The 21,830-nt window shown below is 38.9% G+C and overlaps 1 protein-coding gene across 7 annotated transcripts in view; it reads right to left on the bottom strand.

Annotated features, from left to right (window-relative positions):
• Positions 1-3,313: 3,313 nt before the first annotated feature.
• LOC110838381 (GILT-like protein 1) overlaps positions 3,314-21,830 on the bottom strand; it is a 37,297-nt gene continuing 18,780 nt past the window's right edge. For 2 of the 7 annotated variants that reach the window (XM_087354689.1, XM_087354694.1), the window contains exons 5-8: positions 14,133-21,413; positions 4,917-5,581; positions 3,749-3,889; positions 3,314-3,554 (exon numbers count right to left, since the gene is read on the bottom strand). In XM_087354689.1, coding sequence (XP_087210815.1) covers positions 21,321-21,413 — 93 coding nt within the window. In that variant the 3' untranslated portion in view covers positions 3,314-3,554; positions 3,749-3,889; positions 4,917-5,581; positions 14,133-21,320. Of the gene's footprint in view, positions 3,555-3,748; positions 3,890-4,662; positions 5,582-11,833; positions 21,414-21,830 lie in introns of all 7 variants that reach the window. The other 5 variants (XM_087354691.1, XM_087354692.1, XM_087354690.1 and 2 more) reach the window with 5 other exon arrangements.

Raw genomic sequence — 21,830 nt, 5'->3', positions numbered from 1 at the left:
AAATTTTAAACCATTATAGACCTGTGTCGATATTTCCGTTGCTCCATCCATGCTGCGTGTACACTCATCACTGGGAATGAAATCTGACAACATTCCATCAAATTTATCACACTAATTAGTCTGGAAAAGCCGCTGAGACTGACTGTTATTCAGAAACGTAATTTCAGCCAATTCATTACGAGAGAGGTTGCAAATCGCGGACCACCACCGCTAGGTGTCGCGCATGTAGTGCGCGCGCGTATAACGAAGCGCCCTGAATATCACGCTCTGTAGTTAGCCAAAACAAACATAACCCATACCATAATGCATTTGTTGCGGTTGAAGAAAAATTATTATTTCGGGCAGTCTATCACTGCGTTTAAAACGTTAGAATTATGCATACAGCAACATCATTACAGGGGCGCGGAATTCAAAGACACGACAATGATATCAAAATGTAACCTGACCCACAAACCCCAGTAGTATCGTTGAAGAATCCAATTAGGGATGGGAATTGTGTGCATTTTGGCGTAAAATTCTATGGGATTCAAAGGAAAATTCCTAATGCCTATGTAAAGAAGAGGTGTTGTTTAATTATAGATTAAGCTCGCAAAGAAAAAAGATGAAAAATGCATACAAAGTTTTAGTCATTAAACCTGAAGGGCACTTGGGAAATCAAGGCATAGTTGAAATTACGCGTTAAATCCGATTTTAAAGACTGCACTGCATAATATTCGGCGAGGGATAGGGCCCACTGACGAGACTTTCGAGGAATGTGACAAGATTTGCGTTTTTAAAAATGCTGTGCTCGCATCTCGCTTGCCCCCATTGGGCCCTCTTCGGTGTTTAATGCGCCCACCAAGTTCTCAAATTACACGCGATGTGCGACCCAGAATGTAACAAGTTTTAACAAATTTAAAGTTTCAAATACCTACTTCTGTAGGCCCTATGGCAGTTTTATACTTCAATTAAATAAAGCGAAAATGTGATTCAATAATATTCACATTTGTGTCTGCTTGCGGGAAAAAGGACGAACGAAAAATATGTGCAGAGCTTAAGCTTAAAATTAGTAAAAGTAGGCGGTTATGATTTTCACGTAAACACGATGGTTCCCAGGACAGTCGCCTGTTTGCCGAGCGGCCCTTATTAGACAAAGAGTTTGACAATCCTCATACAGAGGGATTGTCTTCGTAAACGAACAGCAGCAGATTGCAGACCTACGGAAACTAGGGACCTGTTAGGGACGGCTGTTGAAGCTACTAGAGACCTAAGTTTGGACGGAAAAGGAATTCTCCACCGTCGGATGACGGCGATAATATGAAACGGTTTTGAATTTTCAAAATTAGTGTTCATGTAAGAAAATTTGGCTTGTATTGTTGAAGTCCTAAGTTATTCTTTCAAATATCTTCAGTTTTAGAACTGATACAAATCCAGTACGTCCTTCAGATTCAGTGGAAAACTAATACTGGCATTTGAAGCTCCGGGATCTTTTGGAAATGAATTCTCATCCGTCCCCTTATGTCATCGAAAATCATAAAATAAATTCGGCTATCTTTCGCGAATAAATATCAAGTTATCCCCTGTTGCTTTCGTCTGTACAGCTTCCAGGTTCAATATACTGTTTTGCCTATGTTCCTGTAGAAGCTTAATAAAATTCATTTCAAATGATTTATTCCATATAAAACACAAACAGTTACTAATTAATTATGTGTTCGTCTCATAGGAAATTTGTTACACAAGCGGTGAATGTTTATTTTAATGAAAGTGAAACACGTATGTATGTTTGACTAAGGATTCATATTATGAAAGCTAGTACAATTACAATATTAAATTAAAATGTATACATTGTTAACATTTCAAAAATACTCCGAACCACGCAGAATATAAGAAATAAGGGATGCGAATTATACAACATGCCATAATTAAAGAGAGCGTCTTTTTAATGTAGCAAGAAATATGGAGAATAGTTGAGATGTTCGTTATGAAATGAAGATGCGAACAAACTCGGGTATTCGGTGAATAACCGGATATCAAACCTATCACATTTAAAAATTAGAAATAGATCAATCATAAACCTCCAAGAGAGGTAAGAAAATGCAGACCCTACAAAGACGGGACAAATGTGAATGAAGGAAAAAAGTTGTCAGTGGAACCACGGTTCCGGAGAATTTGACGTAAATACGTCTATACGGAAAGGAAGTTTATATATTGGCTTTATTCTAAATATTTCCTTTATACATACTTTACAATTGAGTAAAGTTTGATTAAGACTTTGCTTATTTAACTTGAATTAGTTACGCTTAAGATGGGTCTGTGGTAGCTGAATGTAATGTAAAGTAATGTAATGTAATGTAATGTTTCCTAGGTAACAAAAATGCCGAGTAAATAGATGTTTCTTAGGTAACCATCTTACTCATTTTCCTTTCACTTTTTTGCGGAATGACACTGACCCTAAAATATAGAAGTATTTACGTCAAAAAAACGACGTCTTGTTAGACAATCGTGTAAGCGACTGCGAAACGCTTGGAGCGTGTTGAACGCCCGGGGCCGCGAGTCACGGATCTTTAAGTTGGTGTCACTGGTTTCATAAATAACTTCGGAATTTCCTCGTAGCTGAAGACAATAAACGTCATTCGCCTCAGGCAAATTTCCGTCAGCCTTTCCAAATACGTCTTGAGGAAGAATAGAAAACACGCAGAAGAGATGAAGGAACACGCTTCTTAGTTTCGTCTTCTCTTTATAATTCCCTTTCTTCCTCTAATTTCCTCTCCTCTGATTCTTTCCCCCATTTTATCTCTTACTTTCTCATATTCTCTTCATTTTTATCCATCCTTTCCCCCTCCTCCTTTTCAATGCCATCTTAATAATAGTTTAAGATGACAGATTGTACAGGCGATAAATGCGAACACACTGTGGTTGGAAAACCAAAACGCAAGACACCACTTGGGAGACATGAACGAAGACAGGAGGATAGTATTAAAAATACCCTTAAAGAAATAAGGTAGGGGTGGGTGGGAACGTCTGAACTGGGTTCGTGGGCCTCAGAATATGGATCGGTTTTGGGCCTTTGTGAATAATAAGCCGTCAAGCTTCGTAAAACGTTATTTTCCATAGCGACGAATTACGTCAAAAACATTTCGATTCTTTTTCAGAACGTTTGTGCACCCCCAAACACCCGAAAGGGTAGAGATAACTCAGTGAGTAAAGATACAGACGAGCTGTATGACCGGGGTTCGCTTCCCGTCACCAGTAGAGAGTTTTCTCCATAGTGCCTCGTAAACAAGTCAAAATGATTAGGAGTTGATTGAAAATAGTAAAAATAGACAAGAAATACTTCAGGATCACTTCAAATCTACTTTATAACTTGTTACAATCAAAATGTCTGGGTTTAAACCAACTTCCGTCATGTTCAGGAAAACGACACAGCTCTCGTCCTGCCAAGATTTGCGGGAATTCTCTCTAAGATGTGTCTCCTTCCTCAAACGTCTCTCATACTACGAAACATTCAGGAGTGTAAGTGGTCTTCACAATTTCACAGAGCTGTTGAGGCGGGCAGACCGCGCTGCAGACTGGAACTGGGGAAACAAGCCAAACAAAGAGGGACTGTCAGTTCTGTTACCATTTTCACTACCACCCGCTCAACGCTCGTGATGCAAGCTAGATACGTGTATACAAACAAACAAACACGCATATATCCAAGAGGTAGAACAGTGTCTCAAACGAGGCTGCTGCAAGCTCGGTAAAGACATTTTCGTCAGTTGATACACACCATCTTTTTTGGGTACGCAGATGGGAATCAGTGAGCAGGTACCCCCAGAGCACCCAACCAGATCCAGAACACAGTCCTCTTCTCGGCCACAGGACATTGGACATGTCGACCGGAACTCGCAGGAAGCCCACTGCGGACACACTTGAAAAAAAGAAAAGAAAAAAGATCATGAACATAGTCGCTTTCTCGGACGTTGCGCGATGTAATCTGGAATGACCGACGTTTCAGAGGTACTCACTGACCACACAATCACAATGATGACTAGCTGGGCTACAATTAGCTTCTCAAGATAACTCTGACATTTCACAGATGTAAGCGTGCGGAACAGTAACGCAGAGTTCAGCCGCCTGTTTCGTTTTCAGCAGTTTTAAAATTTTCGGATTCTGTTTCCAGGTTCTTAGTGCAAAAATAAACTCAGTAAAACGTGACCTCACGCCGTGACCGCGAAATGACATCGACTTGTTTACTTTACTAGCACCTGAGATAACACGACTGTGACAGGAAAACATTGCCTTGTAACATGCTCTGCCATGCCAGTGACCGCTCTCCCCAATTTCAACCGCAGTCGAAACGGGAAGGAGGTGTCAGTTCTAAATGTCGGAGGGTCGCGTGCCCCACGCCCCAGACAATAATGTACTCAAACACAATAAGATACAATTAACAATAAACCAATTTAATTTCTTAACATAAATGTCAAACATGTACACTACCAGGAGCCACTGATAAAATAATTACAAAACCAAAGGCTCTTAATGAAAATATATAAATACAATCAAGGCCCCACAATACGGTGCCCTCTCGGCCTGGACAACCCCCGAGGGACCCAAAATATCTCAACAAATCAGTTGGGGCCCCGTCCTCCAACAAACAGGACGGGCAGCTACTACAATAAAACACATACAACCTGAGGTCACCTCACAGGGCGTACACCCAGCCGGAGAGAGGTTGCAGACAACTACAGATAACTAGAGAGAGAGTGTCGGACTGAGTTCCTTCTTTCTGTGTTCTGGCGAGAAGGGTTGGTCCGCATCAGTTCCCCCTCCAACAAGCTCACCGCACGCATGCGCACCGTCCGCCGTCTCAAACACAAGAGCCAGCTCTAGCTTGGCTCAATTCAATCTAATATAATACAATTAAATCCCGATTCAGATCACAGATCCATACTTACACAAAACAAGGACAAATGCTGAAAGCACCAAAGAAGCAGCAAGCAACTTCATAGTGGCGGTTGTCGTAGAACTCGGAGTGCTCGTAAGTGGCTTCAGCCTCTGTATATATACACTCCGGTTATCGACTCACTTCCCTTGGACGGACTGGTCTTATCTCCAGACTGACCAAGGTAAAAAGAAAAACCCTCTTAATCCCGAATCGTTATCTTAAAAGTTAACTACGTATTCACGGCATAATTTCAGTTTTGCATAAACAAGTTTGGAGGAACGGAATGCCTCGGGAGCGGACGATCGTGGTACGTCTTCATGCCCCGATGACCGCCAAGGCACACACACACGCCATTAATAAGACACTCGGGCTGTTTGCTGCCACGATAAAATAATATAAACCTTTGCAATGCCGGTCCCTCAGTGCGAAACCGCCTAAAGGGTAGTTCAGTGTCGATATAATCGACTATCGATCCTTCAAATTGTAAATTTACCCTTCTTTCCTGTATCCCTTCTGCTTGCTATGTGTTCGGCCAATCCTATTGTTTTCCACCGTCCCAAGAACTCAATCAATAATCAGAAATATCAAGTTATTTGCTTAAAACGCCCCGAGCAACCAAGGGGGACAGACGAGTTTTACAAGAAAAATGGCAGATTTGAATTCAATTTTCTTTCTCTGAAAAAAATAAGAGGAAACAGGAGTTAGTATGGTTGAAAATAAACACAAAGATTGATGCGATGTCATCACCTGATACAATCAACATATCAATGCTGAAGCCAAGAAAAAATTAGGAGGAGAAAATAAAAGCAATGACAAGGAACACGACAAAGCTTTTGTCCGCAAAATATGCAGGGGGCCGATGGACTGCAGCGCCATCGCTTTATCCCGCTGGTATTGTTGTTGTTGTTGGTGTTGTTGTCGAAGCTAAAGACAAATGCATTTATTCGTTTTAGTAGTAGTAGCATTACCAGTAAAACTGTGAGACTCAAAATTTTTCTAAGTTTAATTTACAGTCTCTCTTCTTGTAATTTTTATTGTAATTACAATGAACTTATGTTTTATTTTGTTGGTTCAAGTCGCAATATTAACGACAGTTGAACCGTGACAGAGGATTGCCCATCGCCAAAGAAGTTGATGACACGAAAGTGGATTGAACCTGTGGTTATAGACACACAAACTGCGAGCCGTCTGCAGTCTCCTCGGAAGCAACGTTCCGGTCCACACACAACATCGTCACACGTGGTGCGTGGTCTACGCTCTGCGGACTTAATTGTGGACGTCGTGTGAACTTCGAACTGTACCACACAACACAACGTTACACGTGTCACGGGGAAGACAAGACAACAGGACAGATAAACAGATCAGTGTACATTTAAGACGGGAATTTACGAACCTGGCTGGCAGGTGGGTAGAGGGTAGCATGGCGCGTGGTGAAGCACTCCACCTTTCGCATTCTGCACACCTCACCTGATGGCGGCTGAATTACGGCGGTACAGGAAAGTCTTTCAGGGGCCACAGATTTAGACAACTGTAACGCTTTGAATCCGTGAAGTTCGTATTAACAACATTTAAGAATTCGATCCGTACCGCGAAGAAAACACAACACTTTACCATTGCTAAGATCGATTGGTTAGTGCTATTTAAGGAAGTTATCTCTGTTTGCCGTGAGAATCACATGACACCGAAAAACAATTTTTCTGAAAAAAAAAGTAGAATTACTTAATGAAAAAGTACGTGGAGGAACGTATTAACTCCTTCTTCAGGCTAAAGATATCAGAGCCGATGTTAAAATGAGAGGAGGTATGAAAAATTACCCTCTACTGTGGACAGGTGTGTACAAACCTTGTGTGTACACTCGGAAACAAAACGGTATAAAAATACCGGGTTGCAATGTGTCCCGTAGCAACGAACATGCTGCATATTGCATACTGTACCCAATGGACACCGCGCAGTAGCCCAAGATGCCGGGTGGGTGAGGACTGACCAAATAAAACGGACTGTAGAAATTTTTAACAAGATGAACAGGCCTATTTGCGTTTATCAGCCGATTGTTGTTGTTACTATTAACGCTTCTGCTACTAATAATACTACTAAATTCTAGTAATTAATGCTAAATCGCAAATCGCTTCACTAATGTACGTAACACTGAACTATCTCCGAGCTGAGGGTTCTAATTCACAACCTGTACCCACACTCACCCATCATCACCAAGACGGCTGATACAAACAGAGAAGCAACGGGAAGCGTCATAGTGACGGATGTTCTAGCACCAGTGCAAAGTTTCCACGAAATTTATGTTTTTAAGTCCGGATTATATATACTTACTGCTGACTTCCTGCCCAGCCTTTTATGGATAGTTAGCCTCATAGAATGGCAACATAAACTCCTTCAGATGACTTTTCTGGAGTTTAGAACGATGGTTTATTCCACTTCATAACATTTAGGCTATTGACAGATAAAGAAACTGAAACAACAGAATGTGAATGCCCTTATTTAGTGAGTCCTCCGAAGCCACAAGGAAATGAGGCCCAGCGTTGTCAAGTCAGTGCAAGGCAAGGCAATTAGAAGAAAGGGAAGGGAAGGCAATGTAATGTAATCTAAGTTAATGTAAGGTAATTTAATGTAAGGCAAGGCAAAGCAAGGCAATCCAAAGCAAGGCAAGGCAAGGTTAGGCAAGGCAAGGCAAGGCAAGACAAGGCAAGGCAAGGCAAACCAAGGCAAGGAAACGCAAGGCAAGGCAAGGCTAGGCAAGGCTAGGCAAGACAAAACAAGGCAAGGCAAAGAAAGCAAGGCAAGGCAACGCAAAGCATGGCAAAGCGAGGCAAGTCAAGACAAGGCAAGGCAACACACGGCAAGGCAAGGAAAGGCAAAGCAAGGCAGGGCAAGGCAAGCCAAACAACCAAGGCAAAACAAGGCAAGGCAAAGTGAGGCAAGGCAAGACAAGGCAAGGCAAGGCACGGCACGGCAAGGAATGGCAAAGAAAGGCAAAGCAAGGCAAGGAAAGGCAAGGCAGTGCAAGGCAAGGCAAGGCGAGGAAAGGGAAGAGAAGGCAATGTAATGAATAGTAAGGTTATGTAATGTAATGTAATGTAAGGCAAGTCAAGATAAGGCAAAGCATGGCAAGTAAAGGCAAGGCAAGGCAAGGCAAGGCAAGGCATAGCTAGCAGGGCAAGGCAGGGCAAGTCAGGGCGAGGCAGCGCGAGGCAGGACGAGGCATGGCGAGGCAGGGTGAGGCAAGCCGAGGCAGGGCGATTCAGAGGGAAGCAGGGCGAAGCAGGGCGAGGCAGAGCGAGGCAAGGAGAGGCAGGGCAGGTAATAAAGCATGATATTACTCGAACAATATTATCTTTTTGAAAATACATATAAACTTTAAAATACTAATAGAATTTAGTGGCACAAAGATCAGAACGCAAAAATCAAAGCATTAGACGATCCGTACATTACAGTTAGTACAAAAACTGATAGTAGTTGTGGTTCATAATGTTGAAGGGAAATGTTTCTAATTATTATAATCATGTATATTTAGGATAGATATTAATTGCTTTAAAGTAGCACTTTTGTTCGATTAATATTATGTAAGTTACAAGCAGATTTCTGTGTTGTCATATTATGCGTTTTCAACTCTTTATAGCACACAATTCTGTATCAACGAACATCGGCGTCCAGCGACCTACAGAATTCGTCGGGTTTATCGCAGAAATCAAGATGTGTGTGAATATATATAATGCAATGTTACCTACAGTCAGACTTGAGTTTTGATGGTTGTTTGAAGACGTCATAACATATACATATTTTACATTAAAAACACAATTCATTTGAGCTAATCAAGCATGATGTACCTCGAACAATGTTATCCTTCCAAAATTACATACAAACGTAAAAATACAAACAGTATTTTGTGTACATAACTCTCAACGGAAAATTCAAAACATTAGTCCACACGTATTTTTCATGTCGTCCTAAGACTGTCAGAAATGGAGTTTCATAAAGTTGACGGGAAGTGTTTCTAATTTTTATATACATACACATTAGGGTTAGATATACATTTATTTACATTTATTTAATGTAATTTTTTTTTAATAATATTTAAGTTACAAGAAAATTAGTCTGTTGTCATTCTACTCGTTTTCAGCTCTTAATAACTCACAATACTGTATAAACGAACACCGCCGATCAGCGACCACCATATTTTAAATGGTATATCACGTTATATTAACTCAAAAGAAATGTGATTTTAATATAAAATAAGTATATAATAAGACGTCACCAAGAAACCATCAAAACTCAAATTTGTCTATAAATTTAATAGCATCGTATATAATCACACATATCTTTGTAACTGGAGTTATTCTCAAACGTTTCAAGTGGTCGCTGTTCGGCGGTGTTCGTTTATACAGTATTGTGAGTTATTAAGAGCTGAAAACGAGTAGAATGACTACAGACTAATTTTCCTGTGACTTAAATATAATAAAAAAAAAATTAATTTAATAAATGTATATCTAACCCTAATGTATATGTATATAAAAATTGGAAACATTTCCCGTCAACTTTATGAAAGTCCATTTCTGACAGTTTTAGGACGACATGAAATATACGTGTGGACTAATGTTTTGAATTTTCCGTTGTGAGCTGTGTCCACAAAATTCTGTTTGTATTGTTACGTTTGTATGTAATTTTGAAAGGATAACATTTTTCGAGGTACATCATGCTTGATTAGCTCAAATGTATAGTGTTTTTAATATAAAATATGTATATGATATGACGTCTTCAAACAACCATCAAAACTGAAGTCTGACTGTAGATAACATTGCATCGTATATATACACACATCTTTATTTCTGCGACAAACCCGACGAATTCTGTGGTCACTGGACGCCGATGTTCGTTGATACAGAATTGTGTGCTATATACAGTTCAAAACGCATAGTATGACAACACAGAAATCTGCTTGTAACTTACATAATATTAATCGAACAAAAGTGCTACTTTAAAGTAATTAATATCTATCCTAAATATACATGATTATAATAATTGGAAACATTTCCCTTCAACATTATAAACCACAACTACTATCAGTTTTTGTACTAACTCTAATGTACGGATCGTCTAATGCTTTGATTTTTGAATTCTGATCTTTGAGCCACTAAATTCTATTAGTATTTTAACGTTTATATGTTTTTTTAAAAAGATAACTTTTTTCGAGGTATATCATGCTTTATTACTTGCCCTGCCTCGCCTTGTCTGGCTCTGCCTCGCCCTGCCTCGACCTGCCTCGCCCTGCCTTGCCCTGCCTTGACTTGCCTTGCCTTGCCTTGCCCCGCCTTGCCCTGCCTTGCCCTGCATTGACCTGCATTGTCCTGCCTTTCCCTGCCATGCCCTGACTTGCCCTTCCTTGCCTTGCCTTGCCTTGCCTTGCCATGCCTAGCCTTGCCATGCCTTGCCTTGCCTTGCCTTCCCTTCCTTTTCCTCGCCTTGCCTTGCCTTGCCTTGCACTGACTTGCCTTTCCTTGCCTTGCGATTCCTTCCCGTGCCGTGCCTTTTCTTGCCTTGCCTTGTCTTGCCTTGCCTCGCAAGAATAACAATGTTCGAGGTACATCATGCTTAAAAACCTCATGAGAATAGTGTTTTTAATATAAAATATTTATATGATAACACGTCTTCAAACAAACATCAAAACTAAAGTCTGTCTGTAAATATCATTGCATCATATATATTCACACACATCTTTGTTGCTGCGATGATACCCGACGAACTCCGTGGTCGCTGCACGCCGATGTTCTTTTATTCAAAATTGCGTGCTATTCAGAGCTGAAAACGCGTAACATGACAACACAAACTGTACACATATTTGGTGTACGCAGAGGCATTATATCGAGTAAACAAATATCTGTTGGCATTGTTGATGACGTCATTTTTTGACGACAAATTGGTTGAAGACAACGACTAATCACAAATTTTTATAGTATAAAAGAAGATACGTTTTTCTACTTTTATCAATGTAAGTCTTACTTCGCTTTCCTTCATTTGTTAAATAGTTCTGATGTTTTAGTTCTTTACCTCGCTGTTCAGAGGCTAACTGATCTTGGTCAGCCAACTTTCTACGTCTAACCCAATCCATACATATCTTCGTTTTTTCTCTTCTACTCTTGGTGAATAAGTTTTTCTACGTTTATCATTGTATGTCTTCCTTAGCTTTTCTTTATTTGTTAAATAGTTCTGATGTTTTAGTTCTTTACGTCGCTGTTCAGAGGTCAACAGTTCTTGGTCAGTCAACTATCTACGTAAAACCCCACCCTTTCAAAACTTCGTCTGATTTTTTGTTCTTGTGTTCTTGTTAAATACATTTTCCTGCGTTTATCAATATAGGTCTCCCTTCGCTTTTCTTTATTTGTTAAATAGTTCTGATGTTTTAGTTCTTTACATCGCTGTTCAGAGGCCAAAAGTTCTTGGTCGGTCAACTATCTACGTCCAACCCCACCCTTGCAAATCATCGTTTGTTAGCTTTTTGCTCTTCTGTTCTTGCTGAATAAGTTTTTCTACGTCTATCAATGTAAATCTCCCTTTGCTTTTCTTTACTTGTTAATAGGTCTGATGTTTAAGTTTTTACGTCCCTATTCAGAGGCCAACTCTTCTTGGCCAGTCAAATTTCTACGTCCAATCCCACCCTTGCAAATCTTCCTCTGTTTTTCTACGTGTGTCGTTAATATGATCTCGTTTATCAATGTAAGCGTTCATACGCTTTTGTTTATTTCTTAAATAGGTTTGATGTTGTAGTTCTTTACGTCGCTGTTCAGAGACCAACAGTTCTTGTTCAGTCAACTTTCCACGTCCAGCCCCACCCCTTCAAATCTTCGTCTTAAAATCGATCAAAAGTCAGTTTTCATAATACTTTCTTAATCGTAATATATCGAATGAGTATCAGTTTACCTTATAGGAGTTGTTGGAGTTGGTACTTCAAATAGTTGATAACGTCTTCTTTCACTTTTATGATGTTTTAGGCCAACTGTCAGTCAATATTCAAGAATGCGACGTGCTGCTTCTAGAGCAGAGATCATGCGACTGGCTTGATAGTTTTTGTTGTGAAGCATTATTTGTTTTCTCGGCATTGTTGTGTTCCACAACAATGCAGAGTATAAACAAATATAAGTTGACATTGTTGATTGATGACGTCATTTTTTGACGACAACGAGGAATCACAAATTTTTATAGTACTAGAGCAGGGCGCTCCTTTCGGAGCTCCTTGGGGGGGGGTTGGTCAAGTTTGTAAAACGCAACCAACCATGGTTAGTCCCGAAGGGGAGTTAGTTTAGTGTCTTATTCAAATGTTTTAACCCCTGAGTAAGAAACTAAACTAACCTCCCCGAATGGGGGGTTTAATCCGACCCCCCGAAAGGGGGTTGGTTGCGTTTTAAAATCTTGAGTAAGACGCTAAACTAACCCCCGTGTATAAACAAATATAAGGTGATATTGTTGATGACGTCATTTTTTGACGACAACGATGGCTAATCCTTTCGGATCGCTTCCTGTAATCTGATATTTTACTTCTTTACGTCGCTGATCAGAGGCCAACAGTTCTTGGTTAGTCAACTATCTACGTCCAACCTCACCCTTGCAAATCTTTTTTTTTTCTCTTCTGTTTTTTGTCGAGTAGTTCTGATGTTTTAGTTCTTTACGTCGCTATTCAGGGGCCATCTGTTCTTGATCAGTCAACTTTCTACGTCCAGCAACACCATTGCTAATCTTCGTCTGTTTTTTCTTTTTTTCTCTTCTGTTCTTGTTGTATACGTTTTTCTATATTTATCAATGTAATTCTCCCTTCGTTTTTCTTTCTTTGTTAAATAGGTCTGATGGATTAGTTCTTTACGTCGCTTTTCAGAGGACAACTGTTCTTGGTTAGTCAGCTATCTACTTCCAACCCCACCCTTGCAAATCTTCGTCTGTTTTTCTACGTGTGTTGTTAATATGGTCTCGTTTAACAATGTTAGTCTTCTTTCGCTTATCTTTATTTGTTAAATAGATCTGATGTCTTAGTCCTTTACATCGATATTCAGAGGCCAACTGTTTTTGGTCAGACAACTTTTTACGTCCAACCCCACCCTTGCAAGTCTTCGTTTGTTTTCTTCTGCTCTTCTGTTCTTGTTCAATAAGTTTATCGCTTTTCTTCATTTGTTAAGTATGTCTGATGTTTTAGTACTTTACGTCGCTGTTCAGAGGCCAACTGTTTTTGGTCAGACAACTTTCTACGTCCAATCCCACCCTTTCAAGTCTTTGTTTGTTTTATTCTGATCTTCTGTTCTTGTTGAATAAGTTTTTCTGCGTTTATCAAAGTAAGTCTTCTTTCGCTTATCCTTATTTGATAATAGGTCTGATGTTTTAATTCTTTACGTCGCTGTTCAGAGGCCAACTGTTCTTGGTTAGTCAACTTTCTACGTCCAATCCCACCCTTTCATGTCTTTGTTTTATTCTGATCCGTTTATCAATGTAAGTCTCCCTTCGCTTTTCTTTTTTGTTAAATGTGTCTGATGTATGAGTTTTTACGTCGTTATTCAGAGGCCAATTGTTCTTGGTCACTCAACTTTCTACGTCCAACCCCACCCTTACAAATCTTCGTCTGCTTTTTTCCCTTCTGTTCTTATTGAATACGTTTTTCTACGTTTATCAATGTGTCTTCCTTCGCTTTTCTTTATTTGTTAAATATGTCTGATGTTGTAGTTCTTTACGTCTCTGTTCAGAGGGCAACTGTTCTTGGTCAGTCAACTATCTACTTGCAACCCCACCCTTGCAAATATTCGTCTGTTTTTCTACGTGTGTCGTTAATATGGTTTCGTTTATCAATGTAAGTCTTCTTTCGCTTTTCTTTATTTCTTAAATATGTCTGATGTTTTAGTTCTTTACGTCTCTGTTCAGAGGCCAATTGTTCTTGGTCACTCAACTTTCTACGTCCAACCCCACCCTTACAAATCTTCGTCTGCTTTTTTCCCTTCTGCTCTTATTGAATACGTTTTTCTACGTTTATCAATGTAAGTCTTCCTTCGCTTTTCTTTATTTGTTACATAGGTCTGATGTTTTAGTTCTTTACTTCGCTGTTCAGAGGTAAACAGTTATGGTTCAGTCAACTTTTTACGTCCAGCCCCACCCCTGCAAATCTTCGTCTTAAAATCGATCATAAAGTCAGTTTTCATAATAGTTTTCGTAATCGTAATATATCGAATGAGTATCAGTTTACCTTGTTGGAGTTGGTACTTCAAATACTTGATAACGTCTTCTTTCACTTTTCTGATGCTTTAGGCCAACTGTCAGTAAATATTCAAGAATGCGATGTGCTGCTTCTGGAGCAGTGATCATGCGACTGGCTTGATATTCTTTGATTTCTTTTGTTGTGAAGCGTTATTTGTTTACTCGGCATTGTTGTGTCAACTTCAACAATGCCAACAGATATTTGTTTGGAACACAACAATGCCGAGTAAACAAATATCTGATGGCATTGTTGATGACGTCTTCGTTTGTTTTCATCTGCTCTTCTGTTCCTGTTGAATAAGTTTTATTCGTTAATCAATGTAAATATCCCTTCGCTTTTCTTTACTAGTTAAGTATGTATGATGTTTTAGTTAATTACGTCGCTGTTCAAGGCCAACTGTTCTTAGTTAGTCAACTATCTACTTCCAACCCCACCCTTGCAAGACATCGTTTGTTTTCTTCTGCTCTTCTGTTCTTGTTATATAAGTTTCTCTTCGTTTATCAATGTAAATGTCCCTTCCCTTTATTTTACTTGTTAAGCATGTCTGATGTTTTAGTTCTTTACGTCGCTTTTCAAGGCCAAGTGTTCTTGGTTAGTCAACTATCTATTTCCAACTCCACCCTTGCAAGACATCGTTTGTTTTTTTCTGCTCTTCTGTTCTTGTTGAATATGTTTTACTGCGTTTATTAATATAAATCTCCCTTCGCTTTTTTTTATTTGTTAAATTGATCTGATGTTTTAGTTCTTTACGTCGCTGATCAGAGGCTAACTGTTCTTGAACAGTTAACTTTCTTCGTCCGACCCTACATTTCAAATCTTCGTTTGTTTGTTTTTTGCTCTTCTGTTTATTTTTTGAATAAGTTTTTCTAGATGTGTTCTTAATATGGTTTCGTCTATAAATGTAAGTCTTCTTTCGCTTTTCTTTTTTTCTGAAATAGGTCTGATGTTGTAGTTCTTTACGTCGCTGTTTAGTTGCCAACAGTTTTTGTTCAGTCAACTTTTTACGTGCAGCCTCACCCTAGCAAATCTTCGTCTTAATATCGATCAAATGTCAGTTTTCATAATACTTTCTTAATCGTAATATATCGAATGAGTATCAGTTTACCTTGTTGAAGTTGTTAGAGTTGATAATTGAAATAGTTGATAACGTCTTCTTTCACTTTCCTGATGTTTTAGGCCAACTTTCAGTCAATATTCAAGAATGCGACGTGCTGCTTCTGATGCAGAGATAATGAGACTGGATTGATAGATTTTGTTGTGAATCATTATTTGTTTTCTAGGCATTGTTGTGTTGTACTTGGCATTGTTGTGTTCTATAACAATGCCGAGTATAAAAAAACATAAGTTGACATTGTTGATGACGTCATTTTTTGATGACGAGGAATCACAAATTTTTATAGTAAAAGATAAGAAGACTAGAGCAGGGCGCTCCTTTCGGAGCTCCTAGGGGGGATTGGTCAAGTTTGTAAAGCTCAACCAACCTTGGTTAGTCCCGAAGAGGAGTTAGTTTAGTGTCTCATTCAAGTGTTTAACCCCTGAGTAAGAAACTAAATTAACCACCCCGAATGGGGGGTTTAAACACTTGACCAATCCCCAGAAGAGTTTTGGTTGCGTTTTAAAATCTTAAGTAAGACACTAAACTAACCTCCGTGTATAAACAAATATACCGACCGACATATCCTTTTAAACCTCCAAGAAGGAACAAAAATTAAGACTGATGAAGATGTTGAAAAATTCATTTGCGCTGAACTACCAGACCCCGAAACACAACCAAATCTTTACGACATTGTTACGCGTAACATGATTCATCAATGTAGTCCGCGTTGCATGAAGGGAAATGAGTGTACTAAAAGTTTTCCCAAACAGTATATTCTCCTTGCACAATAATCGTCGAAGACGGTTATCCAATCTACAAACGACAAAATAATGGACGCACTTACTCCGCAAAAAATGGATTTGTTGCAACAAATCAAGACGTTGTTCCATACTGTCCGTATTTGATGAAGGAATTAAACTGTCACATCAATGTTGAGTCTGTATCATCGTTTACTTCAGTAAAGTACCTATTCAAATATGCTTTTAAAGGTGGTGATTTGACAAACTATACAATCATCGAAGGAGATGTGCTTCACTACGACGAGATCACCAGCTACCAAGACAGTCACATAATCACTGATCCAGAAGCAGCACATCGCATTCTTGAAAATGAAATGCACAGGCGCAGTCATGCAATCATACGTCTACCTGTGCATTTGCCGAACGAACAAACCGTCGAATTTGGAGAAGAAGCAACATACGATGACATTCGAAAAGCAATTGCCGGTTCAACAATGCTCCTTGAATATTTCGAATTGATCAAACGGGACCCAAACGCACGAAAGTATTATTATTTCTAAATTCCAAAGCACTATACGTGGAGAGCAGAAATGAAAGATATCGATGATGAAGAAGAAAAAGGAGCTTCCACTGTTGAATACGAACAAAAGACGAACTTGAAGAAACAGAAGTCATGGTTTCCACGAAGAGATGGTAAACACACAATCGGACGCGTTTATAGTGTAAGCCCTAGAGATCAAGAAACATTCCATCTTCGTGTTCTTGTGATGAATGTGAAATGCGCAGAAAACTATGAGGACTTAAAGACTTACGACACTGTCACTTACCAAACATTCACAGAAGCCTGTTTAGCACGTGGACTGATCGAAGATGACTCTAAATGGAAACGTTGCATGCAAGAAGGTGTGATCTACCAAATGCCTTATCAGCTACATGTGTTATTTGTTAAGATTCTAATCCATTGTCACCCATTGCACCCCGAAGAGCTTTTCAATGATTTCATCGATATAATGGCGCAAGACTTTAAAAAACAAGATAAAATTTCTGACTCTGACGCACGTGACAAAGCTCATGCTAATATTAATGAATTGTTAATTATTGAAGGGAGAAGTTTGAAAGACTTTCCAACACTGCCTCAGGAAATTAAAAAATTACAGACAGTAAGTAACAAAGAATTAACTGTTGAGGAACACATTGTAATTGGTGAAGAAATGTACAAATCATTGAACAAGAAACAAAAGGAAATCGTTGACATAATACTTAATCATATAGACGGAAAACCAACTGTCAAAAACCCGTACTTCTACATTGATGGTCCAGGAGGATGCGGTAAAACTTACACATATAAAACGTTGTTACCATTTGTTAGTAGGACGACAAAAGAAAGTCACTACGATGGCTTATACAGGTATCGCAGCAAGTTTGTTGCCTAAAGGAAACACTGTCCACAGAGTAGCCGGGCTGCACGTTCCTGTTTTGCCTGACTCTAACACCAATATTTTGATAACGGATAACAGAGGAAAAGAATTTATAGATACAGAAGTATTTATTTGGGACGAAGCACCAATGGCACCACGGTATTGTATGGATATACTCGATAGAACTTTGCGAGACTTCACACGTTGTAACTTACCCTTTGGAGGTAAAGTTATGTTGCTCGGTGGAGACTTTAGACAGATTTTACCTGTCTTACGCAATTCAAACAAAACGTCAACACTGTATTCAACAATAAAATATTCGCCTTTGTGGAAACACTTTAAGGTCACGTCATTGTCTGAAAACATGCGCGCCACACCTCAAGCTATAAAATGGACTAAATTCTTACTCGACCTCGGCGAAGGACGCCTCAACGACCACGACGACATGGTAAAAGTGCCTGAAAACATGGTTTGTACGGACGATTTAGTCGAAAAAACAATAAAATAAAAGAAGGAAAGCGAAAACTTGAAATTAATCTTGACGAAATTGAAATTGAAACAGTTGAACATGCAGTTAAACGTGTAAAAGTTGAAGGGAAAAGAAGAACAATAACTCATGAAGAAAATGAACAACATATACAGAGAGTGAAGCGGAATGAAACGACGATTACACGTGAATTTGTACCAACTATCGAACACTTGAAACTCGAGAATGCCAATGGATCAGACTGCTTCTTGATTTCCTCAATAAACATGTTGCATTCAGCTACTGCGTTCGTTGAAAGTCTGAAAGATATGATATTAAATGACTACGAGGGCGACAACAATGGTGCACAAATGATCTCTGAGATTGCAAACGGATACAGTCATCCTCAAAACTTACATAGTGTCATTTCAATACGACAAAAACTGAAAGAACATTTGAGAAGAGGTTTTCAGTGTCCGAAACGATCTACAACATTTTCGAGGAATTACCAATTGAAATGCAAAACATGTTTGAGTATGAGACGGTGAATACAAAACCATGTAGAATTGGTCATCAACTTGAAGAACGTTATATAAACCAAATATTGTTCATGAACTTACCACAAACGAACGTGATAAACTTCAGAGACTTATTGGAGTATCAAACCAAAACAGATGTGAACGGAACGTGTACGGAATGTCAACAACACTACATACGTGGAACGACAGATATTGTTGTTGGTGACCGTCAAAAGTACATGATTTTGGAAATAAATAGATTGACTCTAAATGGACTACGCAAATTTGAAATAATGAGAATGAGACAAAACAACCAATTAATGTATGGAAAACATTGGAAATTGCAAAGTGCGGTAGAATTTGTGGACATCAACGGTACTGGAAACGACGGACATTTTAAGGCGTGGCGACGTTATAACGATGAATGGCTTATCTTCGACGATAATCACATTACAAAATCTAGAAAATTTATCGATAAATGTAAAAGTGTAACACTCTTATTATTCGAAAAAATCATAGAATAAAAAATGTTACGTCATTTGTTTACTCTATTTTGTTGTGTTGGTATATTGCCTTCAAAAATTCCCTTCCGTTATATTCTCATAGTATTTTAACAGAAACAATACGTCTTCATCGAATAATATATCGTAGAAAGTTGACTGACCAAGAACATTTGGCCTTTGAATAGCGAAGTAAAAACTTAAACATCAGACCTATCTAACAATTAAAAAAAATCGAAGGGAAAATATTAACAAAAGAAGGAAAGCTAAGTAAGACTTACATTGATAAACGTAGAAAAACTTATTTAACAAGAACAGTAGAGAAATAAAACAAACGAACATTTGCAAGGGTGGAATTGGACGTAGAAATTTGACTTACCAAGAACATTGAGGTAAAGAAGTAACATATCAGATTAGAGAATGCGCTCCGAAAGGAGCGCGTTGCTCTAGTTCATCAAAAACAGAAGGGAAAAAACTCAGACGAAAATTTGCAAGGGTGGGGTTGGACGTAGAAAGCTGACTGACCAAGAACAGTTGGCCTCTGAACAGCGACATAAAGAAGTAAAAAATCAGATTAGAGGAAGTGCTCCGAATAAGACACTAAATTAACACCCCGAAGGGGGAGTTAGTCAAGTGTTTTAACCCGCCCATTCGGGGGTGAGAGTTACTTTAGTTTCTTACTCAAGGGTTAAAACACTTGAATGAGACACTAAACAAACCCTTCCGAAGGGGGTTAGTTTAGTGTCTTACTCAAGATTTTAAAACGCAACCAACCCCCCCATTCGGGGGGTTAGTTTAGTTTCTTACTGAGGGGTTAAAACACTTGAATGAGACACTAAACTAGCGTGTTACTTAAGATTTCAATTGTTTTAACCCTCAATTCGGGGCGGTTAGATTAGTTTCTTACACAAGGTTGGTGGCGTTTTACAAACTTGACCAACCCCGCCGAGGAGCTCCGAAAGGAGCGCCCTACTCTAGTCTACAAAAATATCCTCAGTGTCGTCTCTGGTTGCTTAAGTCAAGAGATTTCGCATCCTCTTACCACCGCCTACCCCGTATATTCCCTGAGAGTTGGGGGCCCTTGCCAAAATTTCCCTACATCCCCTCCACACCTATGAGAAATATTCACAGTTGTAACCGCACGAGTGTGTTTGACCCGTGGCTAAAATATCGAAGAGCGAGTCGCGTGCGGAGTTACCTATTCATTCGCAGATAACTGTGTTACTGTGAAACCAATTTCTAATTAACATCGGGCTTCAGTAGGTTATACCTTCTGATACATTACCGACCTACAAAATTTTCGTTCCAAACGTTACACATCCACTTCCTTATAACTGAATTTGTATGTCTCGGGCCTTCAGAGAAATGATGTTACGATACGCGCTGTACCATGCCGCTCGCTACTTTTGACAAGTTAGCCGCGCTGAAAAATTCTTGCAGCCAACGTAAGGGGCAATATTAACATAATGATATAGAGGAAACAAAGTGTTACAAATTACATAAACACAAAAAATGATTTTTTCAATTTTTGAAAAATTATACGGAGTGCTGCAGCTCTTATGGACGGGCATAAACGGAATCGGGATAAATTGAAAATCTTTTATAATGTAAATCAACGGGAAGTCAATGAAATGCGTTCCCAGCACCAGATCATTGTCGAGTAATATAATGGAATTACATTTAAAGCCATGAAATAACGTAAATAAAATAAAGGGAATTTAAAAAAAAATTCACTTACAATTGGTAATTCGTTTTCCCCGCGATTGACTGCGATTCTTTCATGTGATTGATGTGTACAGTCATCTCTGCAGTTTTGCTATAGTTGCATTCATGCATATAAAATCGCGTAATAAAAATAACCCCGGTACCTCCACAGAGATTAAATCAGTCATTTGAAAGTTTAAAGCGCCAGGAATGAAATTGCATAAGAGCAAACTCGCATATGCAAATGTTTGCATTTCACAAACAGCTTTTACCGTTTCATCGATCTCATTGGAGCAAATTCGCGTTAACGAAACGAATGTAATTGCAGAGATGACTGTATTTATAATTTTATTCAAAATCAGCGATGTAAGAATTACGATAAGAATCAGTACGAGATACATTGTAAAACGTTATAAATAATAGTAAATTTCTTTTTCACTTTTTGACTTTCTGGTTTCAAAATCGGCGTTATTCTGAATCGGCGCAAATCGAGTCTACCTGTATAAAGTAAAATTATAGAATAAACTAAAAGCTAATTCTGTCTTCTTAGTGTCCGTATTATCATGTGGAACAGTAATACAGACAGGCTAAGCCAATCCTAAGCCCCTGGAGCAAATTATAAATTCTAGGTTCTTTCCTCTAGATAGCTCCTTTATTTTCCATTGCCCAACAGACGTTCCAGAACTGGGTTGACAAGAATGGAGAAGTCATTACAAGGTTGTTTACTTTCATATTCAACATCCAGGCAGATTTGGAGAACCAAAGTATCTGCATGACACGCCTCGGAAATTTTGCAATGCTTCTCTCTGGTCTTGTTGCCTGTATTTCTGAAACAATGTGAATACTTTAACTAATAGCAAAAGTGACGATTTTTTGATATGCGGTAAATATCACAAGCAGCTATTTTTGAAAGCAATTTCATACTTAAAGGGAGTGAAGAACATAATTTTGGGAGATCTGGACATAACTTGGGAAAAAATTATTCAAAAAAAATTAGCAGGAAAATAACACTGTCTACAAGATTTAATAAAATATCTTTCATATGCATCTTGGGAAGTCATGTACTGCATTAGGTCATGCTTGTTCTGATTTCATGTAAACTTTATGGATAATATTTTACAGCATTTAATAATAAGGAGAGCACAGCAGTGAAAAGCAACAGACAGGCGAGAAGTATTTTTTCTGATGACTAATTTTTTCCACTTAGGAATAGGGGATTACACACGCACATCACTCGCCTACTG

The sequence above is a fragment of the Zootermopsis nevadensis genome, unplaced genomic scaffold, assembly GCF_977971745.1.
Source record: "Zootermopsis nevadensis isolate Lab colony 2312 unplaced genomic scaffold, Znev_1.0 Znev_ptg000023l, whole genome shotgun sequence".
In the NCBI taxonomy this organism is placed as follows: domain Eukaryota; kingdom Metazoa; phylum Arthropoda; class Insecta; order Blattodea; family Termopsidae; genus Zootermopsis; species Zootermopsis nevadensis.
This window is presented reverse-complemented; position numbering and strand designations above follow the sequence as displayed.